At 30.4% G+C, this 27,320-nt stretch overlaps 2 protein-coding genes across 2 annotated transcripts; one reads left to right on the forward strand and one right to left on the reverse strand.

The window, feature by feature from the left end:
* Positions 1-1,244: 1,244 nt before the first annotated feature.
* Positions 1,245-5,430, forward strand: LOC124836834 (Eukaryotic aspartyl protease family protein). The gene is made up of 10 exons (XM_047312073.2): positions 1,245-1,794; positions 2,015-2,144; positions 2,465-2,715; positions 2,810-3,037; positions 3,662-3,824; positions 3,905-3,978; positions 4,085-4,181; positions 4,404-4,470; positions 4,690-4,761; positions 4,982-5,430. The coding sequence occupies exons 1-10, from the start codon at positions 1,565-1,567 to the stop codon at positions 5,152-5,154; spliced, it is 1,485 nt and encodes a 494-aa protein (XP_047168029.1). The 5' UTR covers positions 1,245-1,564; the 3' UTR covers positions 5,155-5,430.
* Positions 5,431-7,659: 2,229 nt separating this feature from the next.
* LOC124836827 (uncharacterized) lies at positions 7,660-11,009 on the reverse strand. Its single transcript, XM_047312065.2, has 9 exons — positions 10,552-11,009; positions 10,240-10,426; positions 9,710-9,843; positions 9,505-9,617; positions 9,159-9,405; positions 8,545-8,700; positions 8,316-8,395; positions 8,171-8,220; positions 7,660-8,098 (listed from the first exon to the last, which is right to left on the reverse strand). The coding sequence occupies exons 1-9, from the start codon at positions 10,942-10,944 to the stop codon at positions 7,932-7,934; spliced, it is 1,527 nt and encodes a 508-aa protein (XP_047168021.1). The 5' UTR covers positions 10,945-11,009; the 3' UTR covers positions 7,660-7,931.
* Between the last annotated feature and the right edge of the window lie 16,311 nt (positions 11,010-27,320).

Genomic DNA, 27,320 nt, shown 5'->3' on the forward strand with positions numbered 1-27,320 from the left:
AAAAGATTATCGAATTCAAATATTTTAAAAAACTAAAAGGCAGTCATTAGGATTATTTTCTTTATAATATAAGTAAATCATGTTTTTTTAGTCTTTATAAAACATATATTTTTATTTTCATTATTTTTTTTCATTTTTGAAACTATCATTTTTATCCGACACATTAGTTTTAAGATAGCTAATAATAACATTTATTTAGATTTTGAAAATATTAGTCAGTGCCACAAATATTAATTAGTATCATATAATATTGAAAAAAGTTAAATATATGAAAAGTATAACTGTTAAAATGGGTCACAACTCGCGGGTCAATCCGGTTCATCACGGGTTTGAGCCGGGTTGAGTTTGAAAAAAATGTATTTTTTTATGAGAGTCAGATTTCAACCCGACTCATTTAAACCCGGCTCATGCGGGTTGAATCCATGATGAGCCGGGTTGGCCCATCAATCCACATACCTAATTTTATTTTATTAAAATTTAATTTTAATTTTATAAACAAATATTTATTTATTTTGTTTTTGTTTGAAAAAATTATTTAAGTTATTCATTTTCATAATTAATTAAACTAATTTATTTAAATTTGAATTATTGAAAGTTTGTAATTTTTTTTTTATTTAAAAAAAATTGTAATTAAGTGAGCTGAGCCAATCCGTTTATCCACCAATCCATGGTGGGTCGGGCCGGGTTCAAAATTTTTTGATTCACTAATAAATGAGTCGGATTGGGTTGACTCACTAAATGACTAATCCTTAGTGGGCTGGGCTAGGTCGGGTCGGGTGATCCGTTTTAACAGCTCTAATAAAAAGTTATATTTAGTAGTCTTAAATTAAATTATTATAAAATATTTCCTTCTTACAAGATGTAGAAATTATATTTTAGTTGTTGAATTTTGTTTGTCGTAAAAATTGTTCCACGTGTCGCTTGTTTTAAATTATTGACTTTTATAAAATAAATAAATAATTTATTAGAAATAAACATATTTTTTTATAAAAATCATAATAGAAAATCTTTGGTTTTACCGGAAAAAGACGATATATAAGCTAAACTGTATTTTTTGTAATTTAGTTAAAACCCAATGCTCAGATAGCAGTGAAAGGAGTTTTAGTGCATCTGTTTTGACCAGAAAAGAAACTTCGAAAACTAAAAAAAATGCTTAAAATGAAAATAGAAACGCGTGCGAAGGACGCACATGAACATGAAGTGTTAGTTTATAAAACGAAGGAGGATGATGTTCTGTTGAATTAAACGAACAAAACATTAATAAAAGCAAATGATAGACAAAGAATCATAACTTTACGTAATCCATAGTTGAAAACTCCAAATTCTCTGTTCTGTTATCTTCTCTGTTCCAAAACCAAACTTCATTGCAAAGAACGTTCTTTCTTCAATTACAATGAACAAAAGCAAAAACATCCTCGTCTTCCTCAATCTTCCAATCCACACACTCTTCTCTCTTTAGTGTCTTAATTCCAATTCGCTTTACTCTTCTCTCCGACACATATTACACATACATATATACGTACATACGTAAGCTACATACAGTGAAAAATTAATTACGATACGAATGGCGGCAGCGGATTTTGCAATATCCGTCGCGTTGTTGTTGTTGTTGGCGGCAGTTGATGCCGGATCGCCGGTGAGTCTGCCGCTGGAAAGAGCGTTTCCGACGAATCACGGAGTGGAGTTGAGTCAGCTGAGAGCTCGCGATGCGCTGAGGCATCGCAGAATGTTGCAGTCTTCAAACGGCGTCGTTGATTTCCCCGTCCAAGGCACCTACGATCCCTTCCAAGTCGGGTAAACTTTGTCGGTTCTTCTGTTTGTACTTTTCTCTTTTTTTTTCTTTGGTTTCGTGTAGTTGAATCAATTTCAGAGGCTTTTGGATTTGTGTTGGATTCTGAATAAGTACTTTTCACATCGAATTTATGTGTTATTACTTTTTATTAATCTGTGGCCTTCCTTTGAATTATGTAGTAATTGTTTGATTTTTAAATTTTGAATTAATGGGTTATTGCAGGCTTTACTTTACAAAGGTACAGTTGGGTACTCCTCCAGTGGAATTTTATGTGCAGATTGATACTGGCAGTGATGTTCTCTGGGTTAGTTGTAACTCCTGCAGTGGTTGTCCTCAGACAAGTGGGCTTCAGGTAAATGCAGTTTTTTCCATTTATCGAGATTCGGTTTCAATAAACTTCTTATCAAACGCTCGCAAAAGAAGAAAATAAGATTCTTAAATGAATTAATTTTCTCTTAAATTTTAAATTAGCCTGCTTCTTGTTGATTTTAACTTCTAGATGAACTAATTTTTACATGTGGTGCAATTTAATTCATTTTGCATGTTTATTTTCGTCTTGGAGTACTTGTTGAGAAATTTTCTGTGACCTAATTTATGTTTGTAGAATAGTAAGGTCAACAAAATACACCACCTACAAGTTTTGAATATCGTGGTTGTTGGATTTTGCAACAGATTCAGCTAAATTTTTTTGACCCGGGGAGTTCGTCAACATCTTCACTGATCGCTTGTTCTGACCAAAGGTGCAACAGTGGCATACAGTCATCAGATGCAAGCTGTTCCAGTCAGAACAACCAGTGCTCATACACTTTCCAGTATGGGGATGGCAGTGGGACATCAGGCTATTATGTGTCAGATATGATGCATTTGAACACTATTTTTGAGGGTTCTGTGACCACCAATTCTACAGCGCCTGTAGTTTTTGGGTGAGGTTTCATTAGTCTGAAATGTTCATACTATTCCTCTTTTTTTGTGTCAGTTGGTTTAATCTTTGGAAGTGTTGATTTGTGAATGGAACAGCTGTAGCAACCAGCAGAGTGGGGACTTGACAAAGTCTGATAGAGCAGTTGATGGAATATTTGGATTTGGGCAACAGGAAATGTCTGTCATCTCCCAGCTCTCCTCACAGGGGATAGCTCCAAGAGTATTCTCTCATTGTCTGAAAGGAGATAGCACTGGAGGTGGCATATTGGTTCTTGGTGAGATTGTGGAGCCAAACATAGTTTACACCTCACTTGTTCCAGCACAGTAAGTTCCTTTCATCAGGAAAAAAACAAGTGTTTAGTGTTTGGTAAACAATATTTGCAATGTGGGGGTAATCCAAATTCTCTTGTAAAGTGTCTGCATAAAAGTTTCAGCACTACTGATTGACTAAGCTTCTGATCATCCATCTCACCAAGATTTAATATACTTTCCCTCTGTCAATCTAGAATGTTGCAATCGCTTCCTGGTCTACTGGTTCGGAATGTGATTGTGATGAGTGGAATGTTTATACGAAGTTATAGAGTTGACACCAAATTATGGCTATGAAACTAGGGATGGTATGTTAGGATTTTGTCATCTACTCTGTTGAGTGCTCTTCGAATAGTACCTTGTGCAAGGTTGATAATATTTGGTCAGTGGTTTATTAGTTAGTCATTTTTCCATCTGAAAAAAGATTAAACCTGAAAGAAGTTGAAAGAACCCAGAAGGAAATATATTCTACCGTGAGCAGATTCATTATTTTATATTCAAAGTTTTGTACAGAATCTGGATAAGGAAGTGGGGAGTTTAAACATATTGCTGAGCTTAGGTATCTGTTCTGAGGTGGCTTTAAAGAACGTCCTTTTGTAGAAGTGTTTAGACTAACTCCTTCCTTTGCAAATATTTCAGGCCTCATTACAACTTAAATCTACAGAGCATCTCTGTCAATGGCCAGACGTTGCAAATTGATTCTTCAGTTTTTGCAACATCAAACAACAGAGGTACCATTGTTGATTCTGGAACAACTTTGGCGTATCTTGCTGAAGAGGCTTATGATCCCTTTGTCAATGCGGTGAGTTTCAGTTAGGTAATTTCACGTGATTCAGTTTATCAATTATTGATGGCAAAAATGTTTTTTTTTCATTAATGCAGATCACAGCTACAATTCCACAATCTGTACGCACTGTTGTTTCCAGGGGAAATCAGTGTTACTTACTCACCACTAGGTCAGGCTGAGTATTTCATGCCTCTCTTTTTTGATAATTGGGTTCTAAAAAGTGGATCATCTTGATAGTTTCTTTCTCTAAATCCTTTTGTATGTACTGTGTTTAGTGTCACTGACGTTTTTCCTCAAGTAAGTCTGAACTTTGCCGGTGGGGCATCTATGCTTTTAAGACCACAGGACTACCTAATACAGCAGAATTCTATTGTAAGTATTCAAACTTCAATTGCTGTTTCTTAGATTTTCTGAGCGTCTTAAGAACAAAATTTCCAAAGATATTCATTTGAAGTCAGAGTGAGTTGCAATTTTGCGGATAGCTTTGATTCATTTGTTCTTCACGTACATCTTACTGCTTTGTATTGTCCAACTTTTATATACTGTATGTATCTGATCTTCCTGAATAACATGGTGAATCTATGCATGTTCCAGGGTGGTGCAGCAGTGTGGTGTATTGGTTTTCAAAAACTCCAGGGTCAAGGAGTAACAATTCTAGGAGGTATAATACATTCCTACCAATTTTTGCATTTCATTAGGCTCAACTCAAAAGTTTGAAGCTTGAAAAAAAATTGTTATATTGGTTAGATTTTTTTTACCACTTGTAGCAAAGTGTCATATTATAATCCCCTCCTCTTTTACCTTCTTCCTTCCTCAAATCCTCCCTCTATTAGGATATTTTCTTCAAGAATACGACTAACATAATTTTCTGCCGTGGCAGATCTCGTGTTAAAAGACAAAATTGTTGTTTATGATCTGGCTGGTCAACGCATTGGATGGGCTAACTTTGACTGTAAGTTTGAGCCACACTACCAGAAAAGCATATAGTAGATGGCATAATTTACTTTTATCATCATTGAGGTTGTTCTTGAGTTCTTGCTTTTCCACCCAACCAATATTTTTGGTTTTGTTGTGCTGAGTGTGGGACCTGCATAAAAACAAGAGCCAACTTTGTTTTAGTTTGTCTTTATGACTAGCTTCTGATGCTGTTCTTTTCGAATTCAACAACGTAGGTTCTTTGTCAGTGAATGTCTCTGCAACAACTGGCACCGGCAGAAGTGAATTTGTGAATGCTGGAGAGGTAGGTGGAAGCATTTCTTTACGCGATGGACTTAAGTTGACAAAGACAGGGTTCTTGGCTTTCCTTGTGCATCTAACACTAATTTACTGCTTTGGATTCTTATAGCATTTATATACATTGTAAGAGATATTCTTTTTTCATATGCACATTCTTTTGCCGGTATATATTTGTCACAATCGGCAAGACCACATTAAGTTTAATGCTGTTTGTGCCTCCTCTCTGCACAATAGGCTTGTTCAGTTTATCCTCAGGTGATTCTGTTGCCATGTAGAATCAGATGATTACTCTTCACTTTTGTCAGTATTGTAAATTGCTTCACAGGATTACTGTTTGTAATGCATACACATGATATAAAATATAGCTTTTTCTTCCCCTCGTTAATTCTGTTTTTGGTTTCTGCTTATAATCAATGTTGTTGATGAAAGCTGATAGTTTAACTACATTAGACAAGGCCAAAATATCTCTAGTCAAGGATAATATCAAATTTGATGAAAGCTAATAAGGCCAAAATAGAACAAAATTGTGAATAATCAAAATTTGAAAAGAATCTCTCTTGTCAAGGATAATTAACAGATCCCAACCTCGAATCGGTAATGCCCAGTTAGGCTTGAACTAGATAAAAAAATAAATTAATTTTTTTTTCGTAAGTTGAAATTAGTTTACATATGAATTAGAAATAAAATTTGGAAAAGCTATATAATAGTTTCTACAAATTAATTTATGTAGCTAGTTTTAGTTTATTGAGAAGATAATTACATTATTTAATTTTTTCTTGTGTTTTACGTGAAATTTTGTTGAAAGATATCTGTGTATGAATTGCACAAATCTTTATAAAACAATCGAACCTTTTTAATAAAACTGGGTCGAGCCAGTTTAAAATTATCATTTTAAAATATATAGTGTAATTAGGAATTATGGGGCGCAGGAAGAAATATCTAATTCTTTGAGCTAGTTTTTCTTATATGAATTGCTCCCTCCACCACCCCTAATGATCCCTCCACCTCTCCAATTTTTCTTTCATTCCAAAATTACCTTTTTTTACATTTACTATTTACCCTTTTAATTTTTGATGTTAAAATCCTAATCCCTTTCCCACTTCTCATTTTCACTCGCCCCCCCACCCTCCCCGCCCCCGCCCTTCCTTCTTTCTCTCTTTCTCTCCAACCCCTCACCCATATATTATGTTTATGTTTGTAGTAAACAATATGAGTATTGAATTTGTGAATTAGTAGGTATGTGTTCTCTGTGTGGGGCCATGAATGTTAGATAAAGAGAAGACCTTGGTTTACGTGTGCTTGTTAAGGGAGAAAATCTATGGTTGTACGTAGTTAAGGAGAAGAGCATGGGTTTTTCCTATGGAGTGGAAAGACTAAGTAGGATGAATGCTAATGGTGGATCCCGTGGAAAGAAAGAGGGAAAGTTGAACGGATCTAGACACCTGTTGACGGATGTGGGGTGGAGTGTGGAGGTGTATTGGAATGTTGGTGAAAATTAATCTCAATAATTAAATATTACTGATGGGCAAAAAAGGAGTGAAAGAGGTGGAGGAAGTAGACCGTGGTGGTATAAGGAACAACTATCTTTTCTTATGTCTGTTCACCAATTGCACCATTATTTGCGGTTTCTTTGAAATAAAAAAATGAGAAAAAAATAAATAACATTTGAATAATAAAGAGATGTTGTTTTAGATATAGTGATCAAAAGTAAAAAGAAATTGAAAAAAATTATATTTTAATAATCACTAGTATTTACTTTTTATGTTAAGAAATAATTTGACGGGAAGTTTTATTTATTAATTTAAATAAAACTTCATAAATTTATTACGAGGCACATACTACATTTTCATTGTATCAAACCGAATATTTTATTAAGTTTAAATATTTGTAAATAATCCCCTTCAAAAAATTGTTAATAATAATAATAATCATATAAATAACTGATTAAATTAGTTCCATCAAACATCATAAACTATTGTTAATAATAATAATAATCATATGTAAAATCTTTAATTATAATTTATATGTTTTTAATAAATTTAAACAAATAGTAATAGAATACTCAATAATTCAGATAATCTCTTAAACAATTTACTTTTAGCAAAAATAATTTTTGTTGGTTAAACATGTTTTCAAATGTATTTAATGATAATATTTAAGTTGTTCATCTTGTTTAACATAATTTTACTTTAATGTTAGCCGATAAATGCATTTAAAATGTGAAATGAACTTAATAAATTTGGTTAAATAAACTAAATCTGTGTATTTCTAAAATTGAGAGACTAAATTAATTTTTTTTTAAGAAAAACTAATTCTATTTTTCACAAATTAAGAAAAAAAAACATATTTAATCCATTTTTTAAGACCTACAAACTCAATCAGCCAAGATTTAATTTTGTAGTTTTTTTATTTAATATTTTTTGTAAATTTATATGATTTATATATTTTAGAAAGATATATGATTTTAAAGTATTTTTATCAACCGGCCCAACCAAAGACATTTTGATAAATTTTAATAATAAGTTTAGTCCAACTAACACGCGTATATCCTAAGTAACAAATGTGTGTCTTTCCTTCTCGAAGAAAATATAAAAAGAATCAGACAATAAATATCTTATTTTTGCAAGAAAAACATTGCCACTTTATTTCTATTAATATGTCCCTTACAGACAGAGAGAGATAAAAATGGTGTTGAGAAGAGGTGGCTTGATCGGTGCGTGCTTGCTGCGAGGAAGCATGATTGCGTTATGTTCCCCTAAACGCTTTTTGAGGTGCATTCCGCGTAAGAAAACCAAGTTCAAATCCTTATGCATTATACTAATCTATTTCTTTATTTATTAATTAATTTCAATCCATCACTAATACTTTTTAATGTTGGTGGAGCAATTAACCTTTTTTCGGTGTTGCTGCTTTGCTTTGTTTACTGAATGCTATTAGATCAGCTTCGTACTCTGTAATCCAACCTTTCATTATTTTCACTTCCTCCTTTCTCTGCCTCACCAACCATTCTGGATCCTTTGCTGTTCTGGATTGTATGTCAAGGCAATGACACCCTGAAATTGTTCTTCTAATCAAATTTACATAACAAAGTCGATAATGTTATATGATTTAAGGAGGATAAGTACCATTTACGGTGGTAACAGCAAGGACACTATTTGAAATATTCTCCAACACCCTGCCATTCATGGAGAAACATAAGGGTTCATTGAAACAAGTTGGAAAAAGAAGCTATAAAATAATAGTTTCTGAAGAAAATTTTTACTACTGTACCCGCCAGAGCTGTAAGGATCACGCAATCCATTGGAGAATATGATGTTGCTGGCAAACCTGTGGAGAATCAGTTTCAAATCCTGCGTTTTGTTTCATATACACCAAAAAGTATTAATATTTTATACTAATCATAGAAAACAGTTTTCTATTCAACTATGGAACATTAGTTTAGGAGAATTATATATTCTATATGGAGCAGAATGATTATATATATATGGAAGAAACTTACATAACCCCCATAATAGGTGGTGACCCAATGAGGCCGAGGAAGAACACCATATAAGCTACTACACTCATGAACGAATTTCTTCATGTTGAAAGGTGCTGGTGGGAACATTGAATCATTCCTTTCATGTCCTATTGGCATAACCATCTCACTGCATGTCTGTTAATGAAGTTAATTAAAGATTAATCAAAGTAATGAATGTGTCATTAAGGGATGTTTAAAAAAATGGAACTGTCATTGAAAAGAATGGAACTGATATAGAAAAGTTCTAAACAAACCACTCATTAATTCATGTCGAGTTGAATAATTATTGTGGAGTGGTTAGGTTTGATGATTTCTTTAAAACCATTCAATAGAACCACTTTTGTAAAACAGGTTAAATTCTAACCAATCTGAAGTTTATAAGGTTTTATAAATAAGTGTTTAGATTCATGGCTTTCTTTTGAGAAAAAGTTCTAATCATACATAACATTTTCCGCATCAATTATAACATAGTAGTATAATATGAATGATGAATGTGTTGCCTTTTACAATAATTACTAAAAAATGTATACTTAATATGATTTCTGATACTGATTGAAATTAAGCTTTTAATGAGACGAAAGAACTTTAATTACCTGCCATCTCCAACCTGTGTAAGTTTCAGTTGGACGATTAAATTCATTGATGTCATAACACGAACGATGTCCCATAAAAGCAACAACACCTTCAAATATTTGGCCAAGAATGTCGGTTTTCTTAGCAGCTGCATCGATTGCACTGCACATAACCTTGACTGGGTTTTCAGAAGGGAAATCGTACTGAGCCGCGTCAGTGTATAAAGAGTCTAAGTAGTCCTTCAGTTCAAAGCTTTTGTTCAATTTCCTGAAACAGAAAAAACAAAACTATATTAATTTTTTAATCAACAAATTATATAGTTATTAGATGAATAAGATAATGTAGTTGTGCACAAACTAAGCTTACTTGCAAGTTTTAAATCTCTTGCTCAGAATTGAACGACCATTAGGCTTCTTAGCAACTCTGTCAATTTCAGACCACGATTTACTTATAGTTTGGTAGCAGGTCTCGCTAGTTTCCTGAACCATGCAAATTACGCATATCAGTTGCAAACAGAAAAATGATCATTTTGAAAGGAAAAAGTTGCATATATAGATTAAAAGAATATTACTTTGAAATCCTTTGTCACAATATAGTAGTATCCGGCTTGTGGGGCAATGCCATTGAAGTAAAGAATAGGTGCTGACGAAGCAAGAGCACCAAGAGCAATGTGGGGATACTTTAGGCGAAACCATGATGCAAGCACTACGTAATATATTTATAAGAAGGGAAATTAAATGAAACAGCTCTTACACATAAGCAAAATCAAAATTTAATTGAATAAACTAATATCTCTGATAAAGCCATACAGACAGCAATGACATGCTGCAATTATGCAGAAGACTATGCTTTAAACTACATGACACGAATAATCTGATATACATGTAGTTACTGATATTTATCCATCGACAATCTGATGCCATAAATGAATTCATGTTAAAAAGTTGAATTTGGTTTATGAAACTGGTTTGTAATACAATTTACTGTTGGCCCTTATTCAAGTCCAAGTTTACACACACACACACACACACATATATATATATATATGCACATAGAAAATTGAAAAAAAAAGTAATAGATACTGTATGTAGTACTTCTTACTTCCACCATAAGAGCCTCCCATAACAATAATGGGAGAATTCTGAGCAGACAAAGATTTCTTGATGTGCAGAAGCACAGTAGCATAATCTGCTATTGCTTGGGCTGAGTTAAAGTAGCCACGAGTGCTTGCATTTCTCATAGCTTCTTCCCTTGACCCAAATGGTATTGATTTCCCGTAGTACCTATGCTGTTTAGAAACAAAATCACATATATATAAATAAAAGTTAATAGTATATTATTAAATATTACTGAAAAAATATTAGACTATGTAAAGTGATGAATAATGGTGTTATCTTGATTGCATGTAGTTACCTCAATGTAAACAATAAGAGCTCTGAACTGAGGAGCGTTGTCTCTGGGAAAGCCAACAAAGTATACATCATCATCAAGTGGTCCTTCTGCACCAAAGAATGCAAAAATGGGTGCACTTGATTTTGCTCCACCCCAGTACTTGAAATTGATGACATATCTTTGCTGGAAAGTGTGATAGCTGTCAGGTCTGTAGTTGAAGTGATCGAGCCTTTGGGTGTAGTAAAATGTTTTGAAATCATCTGAGAAGTTTGATGAAGAAGAAATGATCTGGGGGTCACGTTCCTTGCTTCTCCGCCATGTTCCTAACCTTGGAATTTTGAAAGCATACACATTGACTGAGATGGTCAGCATGAACAACAAAAGCCATTGAAATGACTGCAAAATGCTTCCCATGGCCAAATGAGTTTGAGGCTAGATCCTGGTTTGACTACAATGATTTGAGCTTGTATAATGCAAGCGCGCGCACACACACACACACACACATATATATATATATATATATATATATATATATATATATATATATATATATATATATATTAATTTGAGTTTATAGAAATATAATTATAAGTATTTAATTTTATAAAAATAAATAATAATTTTTTTATTATTGGAATGTATTTAAATTTTCTATATATTTTTAATAAAATAAATTATAATTACAATTTTTTTATTATTGGAATGATAATATTTAAATTGTTTTTATGGAATGTATTTAAATTTTCTATATATTTTTAATAAAATAAATTATAATTACAATTTTTTTATTATTGGAATGATAATATTTAAATTGTTTTTATGGAATGTATTTAAATTTTCTATATAGTTTTTTTAAATAAAATAAAGTATAATAACAATTTAATACAAGTATTTAATTTTATAAAATTAAAAAATAATCTTTTAGTTATTTTTGTAATTTAAATGTATTTAAATTTTTTATATATTATTGTGAGAGCGGCTACAGCGGAATTGTTAGCGTGGGATAACAAACCAAGAGAGTTTTTAATACGAACGTGTGGCTCTTAATTTCCACTCAATTAACCTTACCAAGCAAATAAAAATAACAAATAAAGAGAGAGTAATGTTGAGAAAAATTTGCACAAATGATTTTATCGTGGCTCGGATCTTGTTAATCTTACATCCAGTCGCTTATCTCAAATCAAGATAAACAGTTCACTACTCACAAAATAATTACAAATTAAAATCACAAAAAAATAATTTGTAAAAGTTTAGAAACCACCTCTCTTGTTACCCCCAAGAGATGAAAGTCACTTCCCATATAACCCACAAGGGATGAACACTTCCTCTAAATCTTCACAAATCTGAATGGTTCACGAAGGATGATAGGCTTTTAACTCAGCAACAACAACATTACTCAATCATACTCCTTGTGAAAGTTCTCGCTCTATGCCAACACACCAAGTTCTCAAAGTCACAGCACAAGGATTCAACAAATCCTAGAACACTTATCACCGCACACTGCAGAAAAGATTTTTCAAAATACACTTTTTTTCGTATTTTTGAATGAGTGTTCATATTTTATTTATAGAGATCTCACTCAAGGATACCTCCAAAAATTATGCATTTAATGAATGCTTGCTTAAAAATTATCATAATTATTTAGTATAATCAATTATGACAAGTCATAATTGATTACTAATAATCGATTATTACTATAGAATGAGGTTTTCTGATTCATAATCAATTTTAACGTAACTTAAGACAAAACAAACATAGAATCAAATATAAATAAGAGCACTTGAGACTTGACTTTGAGACATCATCAAAATGTCTGTTATTTAGGTTTATGCTAACAATTATTAATAAAATAAGTTGTATATAATTATTTTAAACAATATATTATATTGAGTAAATCAAAATTAAGAATTCAAATTCAATTTCAAAGTTGTGATATGTCGGGGCTTTTTAGGGGTATAAACCTAATCGACGTAAAATTCTCAATCAAAGTCCTTATATCATATATATCATAGAGCTTTATTTATTATTTATATGTTTACTATATATTTATTTTTTATTTATAGTGTTTAGTATTATTTTTTATTATTTCTATTTCTATTTATATTATTTATTATTATTATTATTTATATTTGTTATAACTTATTGTCATTTATTATTAATATTTATATATTTATTATTATTTATAGGATTAAATATATTTGTAGATTTTAAACTTTAACATCTTTCTTAAATTTTTATATATTTTAATATGTCAAATAGTATAAATAACTCACTCATTAAATTAAAATTTAGTTTAACACATTAAAAAAATTTAACATAATAAAACAAATATAGCTATATCTATTATTTTTCAATAAAAAAATTAAGATAATAAACCTAATATAGCTATATCTATTCTTTTTAAATTTTGGATGTATGAAACACGAATTTCAATTTTACATCAAATAAAAATATTGAAACTAATAATATATTTAACCTTTTTATATATACATTCTTTATTACAAATTGTTTTACTATTATTTATTATTTATTATTTATATTTATATTTATTATTATCAGGTATTATTTATTATAATACATGATCATTACAATTATTTTATTATTTATTATAATATCTATTTATATTTATTATTATCAATTATTATTTATATTTGTATATTTATCATGAATTATTTTTAATTGTTTGTAACTTATTCTTATATTATTTATTATCATTTATAAAATAAGGACACAAGACTGAAACCATAATAAAAAAAATCCTTGAAGAATAATGTCAGATCCCATTAAAACACACCCAAAAATCCCAAGAAGTGGGATCCATGTGCCAAGAAGTGAATGAGCGTCTCAGTTAGTGGAGAACAGGTGGCTGCAAGGGAGTGACCGTTCATTTTGGGCGACGACAATATTTAAGGCAAAATTTCAAATGTTGTGCCACTTCTCTGCATGCCTTTCTTCTTCCCCACCTTGCTGAAACCATTTTCTCCTTCTTCTCTCTAAAATCTCCTCCTTATCTCTAAGAAAACCTCACCATTTCTTCTTCCGATCACCTCTCAGGCACCGTCTGAACACTCCCGACGTCGAGGGCGTTCGTTTGAACCGATCAATTTTGGATTCTGGACTGGTAAGTTCATCTCTCTTAGCCAAGTGGTTTTTCTGTACATGCAAACTCAGTTTTCGGTTACCCGAGTTCCTTAACCCATTTCTGAACGCCTTCCTGGTCTTTCATTTGGTTAGTTTCGTAAATCATGATCGTAGTCTTCTAAGAGATTGGTGTTGAGCTATTCTGTTCAAATTGTGAACGTTCGGTCACGCTTAGAGGTAAGGGAAACTTATATAATTTGATTTAAATTCTTGTTTGAATGTTGGCATGTTTGCATGATACATTGTTTGATTATTTGATGAATATGAGATATGTGTGTACTGCTTGTTTGGACGTGTTGATGGATGAATGATGCATGTGGTGAATTGAGTTGAGATAGGGATTGATCGTCAACTGTAGTATTCTGAGTAAAGGTGGTAATCTGGTTGAGCGTCCGTCTATATTAGGTTCTCTTATACAAGGAATTACGGTAATAACGAGCGTGTTATAATATTAGAATGTAAATATGAGTGATCAGCCTAAGTGCAGTTCTCCTTTAGACGTCCTGAACAGTTTAGTTAACGTGTCATATACTACTCAAGGTCGTAGACGTTATCGTTCTTTTCATTCAGAATAAGTGGTGGCTCAATTGTGTATATATATATATATATATATATATATATATATATATATATATATATATATATTCATTCGTTTTCTGTGAGTTTATTAGCAATCGGTCTTGGACCAATCTTTCAGTTTCAGTAGCGCTCGTTCCTGATAAGCACTTGGTCTTGGACCAGCGCTCGTTCAAAAGTGTTCGGTTTCCACAGGGCTCGGTCTTAAACCAAGCACTAGGTCTTGTTTTTTGTAATATAGTATTACTGTGCTTAGAATCAGAGTCTTTATTCAAACTAGATAATGTTCGTTAATTCATAGTTTCTCATCAGTATTATTATTTAGTATAAGTCAGTGTTGGTCTTTAAAAGGTGTTCGGCCTAGAGTCTTAGTACTCGGCCTAGGCTACGTGGCGTCCGGTTTGAACTCTTAGGAGTTTGTTTATTAAAGTAGATGAGTAACGCTCAGTCTGGTTAGTTTCTAAGAAGCGTTATTCCAGTCGTACTTGGGCTATGATAAGAGCGTATGATCTTATTTTCATTTGAATGTATGGATGATTAAGCATGAGGAAAAATTGAGATGTGATGTGTATGCAATTTTTTATTATGAACGAGTATTCCAGGAAGGAATATCTCAGAAAGTGGTTATTGATTGTTAAAGTATGAATGTGGGCAAAGCTTAGCGGGCGTTCATCCTGATATTCCATGATTACTCGTTCTCATGTAGAGAGGAGTAAGTCACGTGTGGGAATGACAGGAGGTCCTAGTCCATAAGGTTAACTTGGACGGAACGGATGAACCTCGGGTGGCAGCTGTTGAAGGTATCCCAATTACTACATCACCCGGGTGCACGAACGTCGTAGCTACACAGGATTCATACAGTCCGGACAGTCAGAGTCATGTGGTCGTTATTTGCATGCAAGGATGTATGAATTATGATGTGGTCTTTGTTGGTTTTGTTATGAATGTTGTATGTTGTGATTGAATAAATTAAATTATATAAGCTTACCCTCTTTATTATTTTTGTCTGTGTTGTGCGCCCTGTCGTTATCCTGTTGCAATGATCATCCGTGTGGATGTGAGCAGAAGGAGAAGAGCTGCTGGAAGAAGTATTGGAAGACGCAACAGAAGTGAAGACCGAACCTTAGGGACGTTCGGTCTGTTATTAGCTTTATATGTTGTAAGACCGTTCGGTATAATTTATTTTGTATACCGTTCAGTCTAGTAGTAGCTAGCGTACGTTTTTAAATTCCCTGTTATTATGTAAAGCCGTTCGGCCATAATAGTATCTCGTTCTGTGTAGAACTGATCTGTAGTATTGTTAATATGTGATGATTCTCGTATATGGTTTTATACTGTATTTTTGAGACGTTAAAATAAAAAATTATGTGTTCAATTAAAATCATATTAAGCCATAACAGTCAAAATCACTACTAAATTGGCTAAAAGTTTTTACCCATTCTGAAGATTGTTTGAGTCAAACAACAATTCCTAAACTGTGCCCTGGACAAATTTCTTATCACAGCTCATTGTAGCACAAATTTGGCAACGCATGCAATGGCTGTAAAAATGGTGAAAAACCTAGTAACATTTGTCGTCTAGTGCCACGAGTTCAACCATCCATAAGAAGAGAAAAAAGAGAATATATGTGAGGATTGACATTAGAGTAACTGTGATGTGACGTTTTTATATTTATTTAATATACAGAATAAAAATAAAATAATTATAAAGAAGTGAATATTTCTTTTTTTTATAAAAAAGAATAAGTAAAAAATAAGAAAAAAATAGTGTTATATGAATATAAAAATTGTATATGTATATCAAAGTATCATTTTTCTTGATATCAGAGTGAAACCACACATCAAAATTATAAATGAAATTTATCACAAAAGTTAAAATTTAAGTAATTTTGTAATTTCAATGATTTTTATTTTTGTAGGTATGTTGGTTCGTATTACCATCTGTTGTGAATCTGAAAAATAAAAAAATATATCTGAAAAAAAGTGTGTTAGTTAACACATGGAAGGCAACATAAGAAGAAAAAATATTAAAATGAAAAAGAATTGGCAAAAAGGGTGCTACTGCTGAATTATAGTAAACTATGCTACAGCTATATGAAGCTAAGTTATACCATGCATTTAGACACCTAAGATGCAAGAAAAAATTACTTAAAATTGAAATCTTTGCAAATAAAAGTGCATTGTAGTTTAAGGTAAGCATAAAAAGATGTGGATGCAGCTAAGATCTGACTCATGCATTCGATTATTAATACTTAAAATTCAATAATTCTCTTAACAAAACTTTTAAAGAAGGTAGAAAATAATTGAATGAATGATCATATAAGTTTATGTGGTGCAGATATTATTAATTATGGTTCTTAATTATACAACTCTCATTAATATTCCTCTTCATTTTTAAGAGTTATTGACATTGTTTTATTGACGCATTAACAAGTAGAAGCTGAATTAATTTGTATTATCTAATAAATTTGTTAATAATAAATGTATCATATTTTTTATGGTGCATATATCTTTATCCTAATCAGATTTAGGAGTCTAAATGCTCTACTAAATTTTTTAATTTTTAGTGTTATTATTTTGTTACGTGTTCAAAATATCATAATTAAATATATTTTGAAGACACAATTGAATGATATACTAAAAATTCAACAAACAATCTACATTTGTAATTTGATTATTATACAGGGTGATTAACATAAACTCGATTAGATAAAAGTATTATAGTTGATAAAAAATATTTATCATGCATATAAATTTTATAAAATAACTAAATTTTCTTACAAATACCAAATAAATTCTCAGTAAGTTGAATCTTTTAAATAATAATATTTAGTTACTTGGAATAAGTAACACTATGAGTAAATTCCATTAACAATAAAAGTATGATATACTATACATGTGTTTATTAGGATAAAAAATAAAGATTTGGAATAGAATATGATTGTTTTACCTATAAATACATAATAGAACAAAATATACTAAGTATGCTTTCATTAGGATAACAAATTCACCTAGAAATTTTAGCAAGAATAATTGCTAACAATATATACTAGATGGTTTTATTGAAAAAACTAAATCCTATAGATTTGGGCTAGAATAATTCCTAATATTTTTGTAGTAAAGGTAGTGGCGTGAGGGTTTAATCCTACCAAATCTACAATATTCAGATAATGTTACCCCACAAAGGTGATTTAACTCTTTATGGTATGAATTACTGCTTCAACGTTGACATAATGATAGCATCCAATAACTATGTGTGTGAAATTCTGTGGAAAATATTAATTAGAGATAAAATTAATTTAAAGTATATAAATAAATATAAATTTTATTTTATAAATTTTGTGGAGTTGTTTTAATATATAATAAATTTGGAATATCAAAAAGAATTTATTACCACACTCTACTTATAACCAGAATGAACAATGTTACTTTTATTTTGATAAAAATAGAGTGGCAACAACTGCTAGTGGACACAAATTAAACACACCATTTTCTTTCTCTTGGGATATGCATCATTGCACTTTGTTATCATTTCCTTCGTAAACTATAATTTGCTTTAATACCATATTTTATCATTTATTATTATTTTTTGTAATTTTTTTATTATTTTTTTACAATTAATTTGACGAGGAAGATTAATTAGGATATTTGATAATACTGAAATGTGAAACAAACTTATTTAAGAGATTAATACCATTTTCAAGAAAAATTAAAATTTTCTTTTTACGTATTATTCAATTTTATTTTTATTTAACATGAAATTTAAATTTAAATTTATTTATATGTTTCATATAAATTTCGTTGACGTATTAAATGTGTGTAGCAAAATATTAATTTGTTATAAAATTGAATTGACGTATTAAATTTGTTATAATATTAATTCGCATTCGAATATACAATTTTAAGTATTACATAGTTTGTTCGGTCCAATTTTGGTTGCACATTGCGAGAACAATTTACTCCATAGACTCACTAATACAGATAATTGTAAGACCCATGAAAAAAAAAAGAAAATATTTATAGTAGTAAATTTTAGTATTTTATTAGTAATAATAATTTTAATGGATAGAAAAATGTAAATTTTGGATATAAAATTATAGTAATTTTAGAAGGAGAGGTTCAAATTTTTGGTAACTTATTTAGTAAATTTTTTAAATTGAATAGTAAAAAGTAAATAGTAAATAGTAAAAAAAGTAAATAGTAAATAGTAAAAAGTAAATAGTAAAAATAAATTTTCAGCATTAAGATTCCTTAGCATGGAAGAAAGTAGTAGGTAGAAATTAGGATCAGATTTGGTGAGAAAATGATTGAAATATTATTTTTAAATAATATTAAAATAATAAATAATATTAAAATATTAATGAATAGTAAATTTTTTTACCTATAAATAGCCATAGGAGGGAAGGTTATTTTGCACCAAGAAAAGAGGAATCAAGTGAGAGCTTGAGAAATAGAGAAGAAAGAGTTAGGGAGAAATTTATAGTTGTAAGAAGAGTAGAGGTTCTGAAGGGTTTCAGGGAAACAAATTCGGAGCAGGAGATTAAGTCTGGAATAGAGGTAAGGGGAGCTAATCTTTTTTCTTGTATATGATTTTTTATCCATGTTATGATAATGAATATGAGTTATGAGTATGTTAAAATTTTGGTAATGGTAGTTATCTATTCACTTACATAAATTTAGTTTTCATGATTATAATTTTCTTATTTTCGAGTTAGTATGGTAAAACTTTTCTTTTAATTATTTTGACCGTTGGATTTAGCTAAAATTTTAATATATGAATCCTAAAACCTATTTCTTCACTTTGACCATTGGGATTTGTAATTAGAAGTCTGTACTTAGAGAAATAAATCCTGCATGTTTGAGTAAATTAATTACCCCTGTAGATCTGTTACTGAGTCATCTCGGTAAAATATATATTACGATTTATTTGACCGTTAGATCAACTTGAAAATTTTATATATGATTCCTAAGATATATTAATACACTTTGACCGATCGGATTATAAATTAAAAGTCTATGTTTGGAGAAAATAATTTTTAAGTTTTGAAAAATCTGATGAACACTATATTTCTGTTCTTAAGTTATTATGGTAAAAATTTCATATATATTTTATTTACCGTTAGATTGAGCCCAAAATTTAGTATGTAATTCATAAGACATATTAAGTCATTTTGACCGTTCAGATTTGTAATTAAATGTCTGTGCTTAGGGAAATTAGTTTCGCATTTTGAGTATAATTGAAAACCACTTAAAATTCTGCACTTGAGTTACCTCGGTAAAACCTCAATATCTATCTAGTTAACCGTTGGATCAACCTGAAATTTTAATATGTAGTTTATAACAAATAGTGAATTATTGTGACCATTCAGATTTGAAATCGGAGTTACAGATTTAGAGATATTAATTTCGTATCTTCTCAGGGATCTTAATATTGCTTAATTTCTATTTTTTTGATATCTATATTAAATTTCGGTGTTAATATTATATGCTGTTGTTTTAAATCTGTAAATAAGAAATTTGTTAAAAACTAGTTGAGGAACGCTTTGGCTAAGGAAAGATTTGGTACTTAAGTTGTCCATTGTGACGCACCTCTCTTTCCTGGAAGTCTACTCGACAAGTTTTTAACTTAAATCCTATTGAACAGATTATGTACTGTTAATTTATTTTGTGATATATTCAGTTTGTATGATTTCTAAAATGATTGAATTTTATTGCATTTGAATTATGCATCTGAACATGGTTGTGAACTATAATGATGTATGTGAGTATGAATTGGACATCTCAGGGAGAGATGACTATGTAATGTTGTGGTTGTTGAGTATAACTGTAGTGAACCTAGGATCGGTCTGTCTATCCCTACACTCAAAGCATTGTTCATGCTCACATAGAGAAGAACAGTGTCAGTGGTGAGAGTAGAGGGAGGTCCTCGTCTATAGCCTTTGATGGCAGAGATAGGCAGGTTGGGGATTTACCTTGCTAGTGTTGGAGAAAGACCAACAGACTATGCGAGTGCAAAGACGACTGTTGGTTCGACAGTTATACAAATCCGGATGAGTCATATGTGTGGATTTACCTTGCATAGTGTTGGGAAGTGCCAGCAGAACTATGCGAGTGTAAAGATGTGTGAGTCGTGGTTCAATGAGCATGCTATAATTGTTCTTTTATATAAATCTATGTATGACACCATGAGTTAACTGTGATATTGATATAACATGTTTTTTTTTTTATATATCTAGCTCACCCTTGCATTGTTTGTGTTGTGTGCTGTTTGGGTATGTTTCTCTGGCGATGATCATCCACTTGGATGGGAGCAGACGTTGTTGAGGGAATCCCTTTGGAGTAAGAGCTGGAGGATACTAAGGTTGCAGAGTAGTCTTCTTAGGAGTTTCCCATCTGAACACATGTAGTGTTCGAATCTATAAACTGTTGAAGTTTAAATTTCAGTTCCTTTTATTTCTGGATGACTGTAATTTCACATTTAATTACACGTCATGATCCGACTGTTCTCTTTATTGGAATGTTGACGTCTTTATTATGTAATAATTGTTATTATATAATAGGGATGTTACAATAATAGTCTCTAATATTTTATTAAAATTTGAGTTTTACTCTAAATAATGATTTTGTTTATGATAAAACTTTATGTAAAATTATGCACAAAATGCATAATACATTTTTTTTAAAAGCTAGTGCAATTTTCTTAAAAAAATTATTGAAATAGGAGTTTTGTTTTAAAAAATTATAAAAATGGATAAATGATGCAAAAGTTATACAAGTTCATTATAAAAAAGTCGTGTCAATACCACTTGACTTTAGTGTAGAATATTTATAAAGTTGTAATCAATGTCAAGGTAATATGACTTTAATTCAAACATTTTAAATTAAAATTGTGTCTCTAACATAATTTTTACAAAATTAAACTAAAATCGTATCATCTTAATAGGGTTTTAGTTTAAATTATACTGAACTTAAATGTTTTTACATTGACACACCTTCAACTTAATTATTTATATAACATCTGACACTATTTTTCACAATGATATAGCAAATATGTCTCCTTCACAATAAAGTTGTACCAAACTAGCACAACTTAGCTATTTTTTTAATTTTTTTTTTAAAAAATTTGTTTGAATAATTTTTATAAAACTTACATTAAAGTCGTATCATTCTCAGACAACTCTTTCACAATGAAGTCGTAACAACCTGACACTCTTTGTCCATTTTTATATTTTCTTTAAAATTGTCTCGATAATTTTGAAAAGAAAATTACATTGTTTTACCCAGTTGTTTTTTGTTACTCAAACATGCTTTAAGTTATAGCTAAAAAAAACTATATATAAAGAAGAGTAAATTACATATTACATCATGTACTAAATAAAATAGATTTTGTAAATATTTAAACAGAAGATATTTTAGATTCAATTAAAAAAAAAAGAGTTTGAGTATATTTGCTTATGACAAAATTATGAAAATCCCGACATCATGTATATAGCAGGAAGCTACAGCGCATTCTCCCAAACATGCACTAATATTCATAAACATGCACTAAGTATGTTCTGAGCAACAATGATAGATATGCACATGAATCACAATGCTTTTTCAAGTCAATTACTCTGTGGATTAGTGGAGCCTCATGAGGTGAAAAGCTCAATTATGGTAACCAAATTAAGATTATATTAGATTACATTAGGTAGCTGACTTTTTTTTTCTCCTGTTTTATTATAAAAAGGATCAATCATATTTGGTGCTTTATCTTTATTGCAATGATGGAAGACATTTTTGGTACTAAAGATGGTGCTTCAACGAAAACAATGAAGAAAATGGAGGGTGAATGAGAATTACACTAAGGGAAATGTGAACAACAAAGAGAATAATTAAATTAACACACATTAATTTGTAGTGCAATGGGGTTGAAGAAATGGGAATTTTCTGTTTTAAGATGGAAGCTTTTGAGCTCCACCATTTCCATTTTGATACAATCAGAAAACACCACCATGTTGTAATGGTCTGAGTTCTGATGCACTTGGGCCATTGGTGACAGTGAGAATAACTAACTAGCAATGTGCTATTCACATGTTCATTGTAATCATGGCCACTCACCCATAAAGAAAAATTCACAAGGTTTAATTTCCAAGGATAAATGTATAGTGGACACGCTCTATGCTTTCTAAAAGTATAACATAAACAAGTGTATGTGTCAATGCACATTCTTCTTATATCCACCATACATATATGTTCAATTCAGATGCAGCATAAAGCTTCTTTCATTGAAATTGTTCATTGTTCATCATAAAATGACCTTTTTTTTGCTTCTGATTAAAGCATTGTGCTTTCCTATATCAGTATTCTGCATTTCCATTTCTTTGATTAAAGTGTACCAAATGGACAAATTGATAAGATTGTATAAAGTTTTCAACCAACGTATCATCAGAATTGTTTTGGCAACTCGTCCTAAAATTATGTATTCTTTGTTAAACTGATATGACAAGAGTATTATATACTTCTGAATATCTAAATTCTTTAGATTCAATATAGTATACAGAAAGAAACTAATTATTTTTTATATACATATATCCTAAGTATTATAATTTTTTATTTATAATAAAAACTATTTTAATTATCAATAATTTTTACTTTATAAATTGATATCTAAATGGGTAAGTATAGTGATGAATTATTTTTAGTAACTGAAATTGGTTATTATTTAATTTTGTTTTTGTTGTGAAATATGTTTTGAAGAGGATAGAGGGAGATATTAATTATGTGTTAGTGAAAGAGGTTTTGTCTAAAATGTTAGGGAGACTATCATTTAAGTCATTTACTAAGTATTTCGTTTACTTTAGCAAAAGTTTTGTCTCACGTCACTAAGTAAGAGTATATCATTTATGTTACTTTATTAAGTGATTCGTCTTATGGTCTACTTAACAAAATTATTTTTGTTTAAATGAAAATATTGTTTGATGTCTTTATTTAAATTATTTTTCGTGGTTTGTTAATGTAGGTGTTGTATATATTTATATGTAAAAATTGTAGAAGAGAGTTTGAACCCATATTCTTGAAATCACCACAATTTTCTACCATTTAAGCTATCAAAATTTTTATATTTAACTTGTTAATCATATTTTCCATTCACAATGAAATTTATTACTACTAATAATAAAATTGTTACAAAGGTAAATATTTTTTATGGGTCTTACAACATTCCTTTTTCATGTAATTTATTTAAAATTCTTACCTATTAAATAATGTATAATTATTAGTTAATTTAAGTCTATAAATAAATTCGTTTTATTCCTTAAGTATAATGGTATTATTGGTATTTAATTTAAGATGTTATTTATTAACCAATTAACTAACTGATGTTGAAGTTGTGACAGGTTTTTAAATAATTAGATAATAACTATAGATAAAAGGGCTTAACAATATAACAATTAGTTTGAAGGTCACGGCAAAATGTTCAAATAGCAATTAAAATTAATTATCATAAAAGACGACAAATTTTCTGTATATAGTGATTTATATCTATGCGATATTGTAAAAATATTTTATACTATGCACACGTTTTCTTAAGATAATTATGATAACTAAAATATTTTATACTATGCAGATCTTTTCTTAAGATAATTATAATAACTAAATTTGAACAAACAAATAAAAAAGATTAAGTTACCAATAAATAATCCAATTGTCAAATATTTAATTATCTATTTAAAATTTATAGTTTTCAAAATATTAAATCTTTATTCTATCTTCATTGATCAGTTCAAAATTAAAACCCATGATACTAATAAGTTAATAAAGAATTCATTCTAAATCCATGGGATGAGTGAAAAAAAAACAAGTATGTTAAAAATAAAATTAATTAACAGTTTCATTTATATATATATATATATATATATATATATATATATATATATATATATATATATATATATATATATATATATATATATATATATATATATATATGAATAAGTTAGATTAGATATTATTATAAACTTTGATGTACGAGAACATCCAAATTTATCAAACATTTATCGTTACATTAATCTTTTTTAAATAAAACAAGACAAAGCCAAAAGAAACCACACTAAACTCATGATGAAGATTATACCTCATAGAACATTAAAAAATTATGAAAAACATTAAAATAAATACAGAGATAAAATACTAAATTACTTATATTGTTTTATGAATTAAAACTAATTTAATTAACTTAATAATATATTGATTTTCTTTACAAAAATATAAAAAATGTTGTACTACATAATATATTAAAAATAAGATATTAAAAACGATAATATATTTTAAATAATAAAACTCATTTACTTTAATATTAAAAATTCAAAACATATAAATAAAATTAAATTAAGAGTTTCATTATCTTAAATAATAGTCTTATATTCTTTCTCTAAGTATCATAACTTATAGTTCATTTGTTTGAATAAATAATTTTATCCTTTAAATAAATAATATTTTAAAATTAAAATAATTATTTTATTAAATTTACTTGTTTTTTTAAATTACAAAAGATTATTTTAATGTTATTATTTTTTATTATTATTAAAACTATGAATGTAACATCCTAAAAATATAGCCATAAATTATACTTAAGGGTCTTACATTTACAGTAAAAATAGAACAGTTACAGTAAATAAAGCTAACTTACAGTTATCCTAAAATAACCATAAATTAAAACTTTACAGAAACCTATAATAATACAAATCATAAAAGCAGACCGATCGGTCATACAAGAGGTGTATCAACCGAACGGTCCTACAACAGTGTATTACACCGAACGATCCTATACTAAAAGCAAAAACAAATGCAAGACCGAACGGTCTTACTCTTAGCGACAAACCCTCTTCTCCTGCCAATGCATGCTCCAGAATATCTTCTGCACACTCTGCTCACACCCAAAGGGTGATCATTGTAAGGACAAGGACGACCGAACGGACAACATGACAAGACAGGAAAATAAGGGTAAGCTAGTGTAATTTAATTAACTCTGTAAACATTCATTTCATACAAACACATAAATCAATCATACTTCTACAGAAATCACACCAACATATTATAACTGACCACTTTCACTTTGACTGTCCGGACTGTATGAATTATGTAGCTACGACGTTCTTGCACTCGTGGAAAGGTAATCTGGAAAATCATCAGAATTACCATAGCTGAAAACCCAAGCCGCCACACGAGGTTAGCCCTTTATCCCTCACTTTAGCTGGAAACCCAAGTCTACACATGAGTTTTGTCCAATAGCTGGAACCCCAAGCTATACGCAATCAGGTTTCCTGCTATTCTCACCACATGCGCCACCGTTCTCTACTTAAGACTCGGTGACCATTAGAATGTCAGGATGAACGACAACTTAGTCTGAACATATTCATACTTTCACCACATTGAAACCACCACTGAGACATTCCTCCTTGGAATTCTATTTCATATCACATTATAAATAACATACCTCATTAACAACATATTTCCTCATCCATAACACATTTAAATAACTTCAAACCGAACAGTAAAACAAGCATCACCCTTGAGCACAACCGAACGAAAATATCAACACTTATTATGAATAAAACCGGACGGTAGAACACCCCCCATATGCGAACATGACCGAACGAGATATTGTTCCCCAAAGGTGAACATGACCGAATGTCATGTAAAGAGTGAAACTCAAGCATGAGTCGAACGCTATTAGCTTGATCCGAGTACTATTGAATTAGACCGAACACTTATTGATTAATGCCGACCACTAGTAGACCATATCGAACACTATTATCTTAGACTAATCACTATAGGCTTAGGCCGAACGCTTAGGGCTTATGTCGAACGTTATAACCAGGCTAAACACTTTAGTTGAACCAAATACTTATTGTGAGACAGAACATTTTCTCATTATTCAAAGACTATAACCGAACTGTATTTACTAGACAAAATCCAAAGAATTGACTGAATACTATATAACATCTATAATTGGACATAATCAAATACTAAAGCTTATAATCAAAATCTAAGAGCTTAAACCGAATAATACGAGCTTACACCAAACACTCTTAGTTTCAATTTCAATTACATAATTTTGGTAATATGATGAGACCGAGTGCTTAGTGCATCATCGAGAACTACTGAAACCGAGTGTTGGAATCTGGCCGAGCACTACCAAGACCGAGTGCTGGCATCTGGCTGAGCACTACCAAGACTGAGAGGTCACTAACAATTACAGTATATGACAGACCGAACGCTATATTAAATTAAAAATCAACACTAGACCAAGCGGTCATTAACTGAGAATCCACAATAGCAGAACTCAGTTAAGATCGAACACTAGAGAAAAGTCGAACAGTCAATTAAAGACCTTCAGCAAACTACAAAATTCTGCAGAATAACTGTAGAATTATGATCACCACCAAACCTTACCAATTTCACTCGGCCATTGAACCATAATCATACAGAAACTCCAAACCTCATGAACATAGCATATAACAGTCCACACCCAAAATCACCGAACATCAAACAATTCAATTTCACATACATGCAACATCATCTAACAACAGTTTCATACATCAAAACTAAGTAATTAAATTAGCTAGCTTCCCTTACCTTATAACTGGACCGAACAACAAGCTCAATCAATCTGCAGAATTATGAGCACCACACACCAAAATCCTAGAACACCTAAAGCTTACCGATTGAGAAGGAAGAATCACCCCAAGAGACCAAGAAAGTGATTAGAAACGAGAATAAGAAAAATGATGAGCACATGCAGCCAGGAACTTGGCTTGCATGTACCAGGAAACAAAATTTTCTAGGAAGAGAGTGAACTTGCTGATTCTAAAACTTGATTTTTGATCGGTGGAAGACAATGATCTTGACTCCTAGATTGCTTAAATAGTAGCTGGTTGAAGAAAAGAATGAAAGGGGATGAAGAATTTCTAGAGAGAAGGAGGAGAAAAGAATAGGCTTGAGTTTTAGAGAGATGCAGATTTCTGAAAAAATGAGATGAGTTGTGGTTTAGGAAATTTTATAAAATGTTAAATCTCTTTTGGTTGAGACATT

The sequence above is a fragment of the Vigna umbellata genome, chromosome 6 (genome assembly GCF_029865625.1).
Source record: "Vigna umbellata cultivar VRB3 chromosome 6, Vumbellata_1.0, whole genome shotgun sequence".
In the NCBI taxonomy this organism is placed as follows: Eukaryota; Viridiplantae; Streptophyta; class Magnoliopsida; order Fabales; family Fabaceae; genus Vigna; species Vigna umbellata.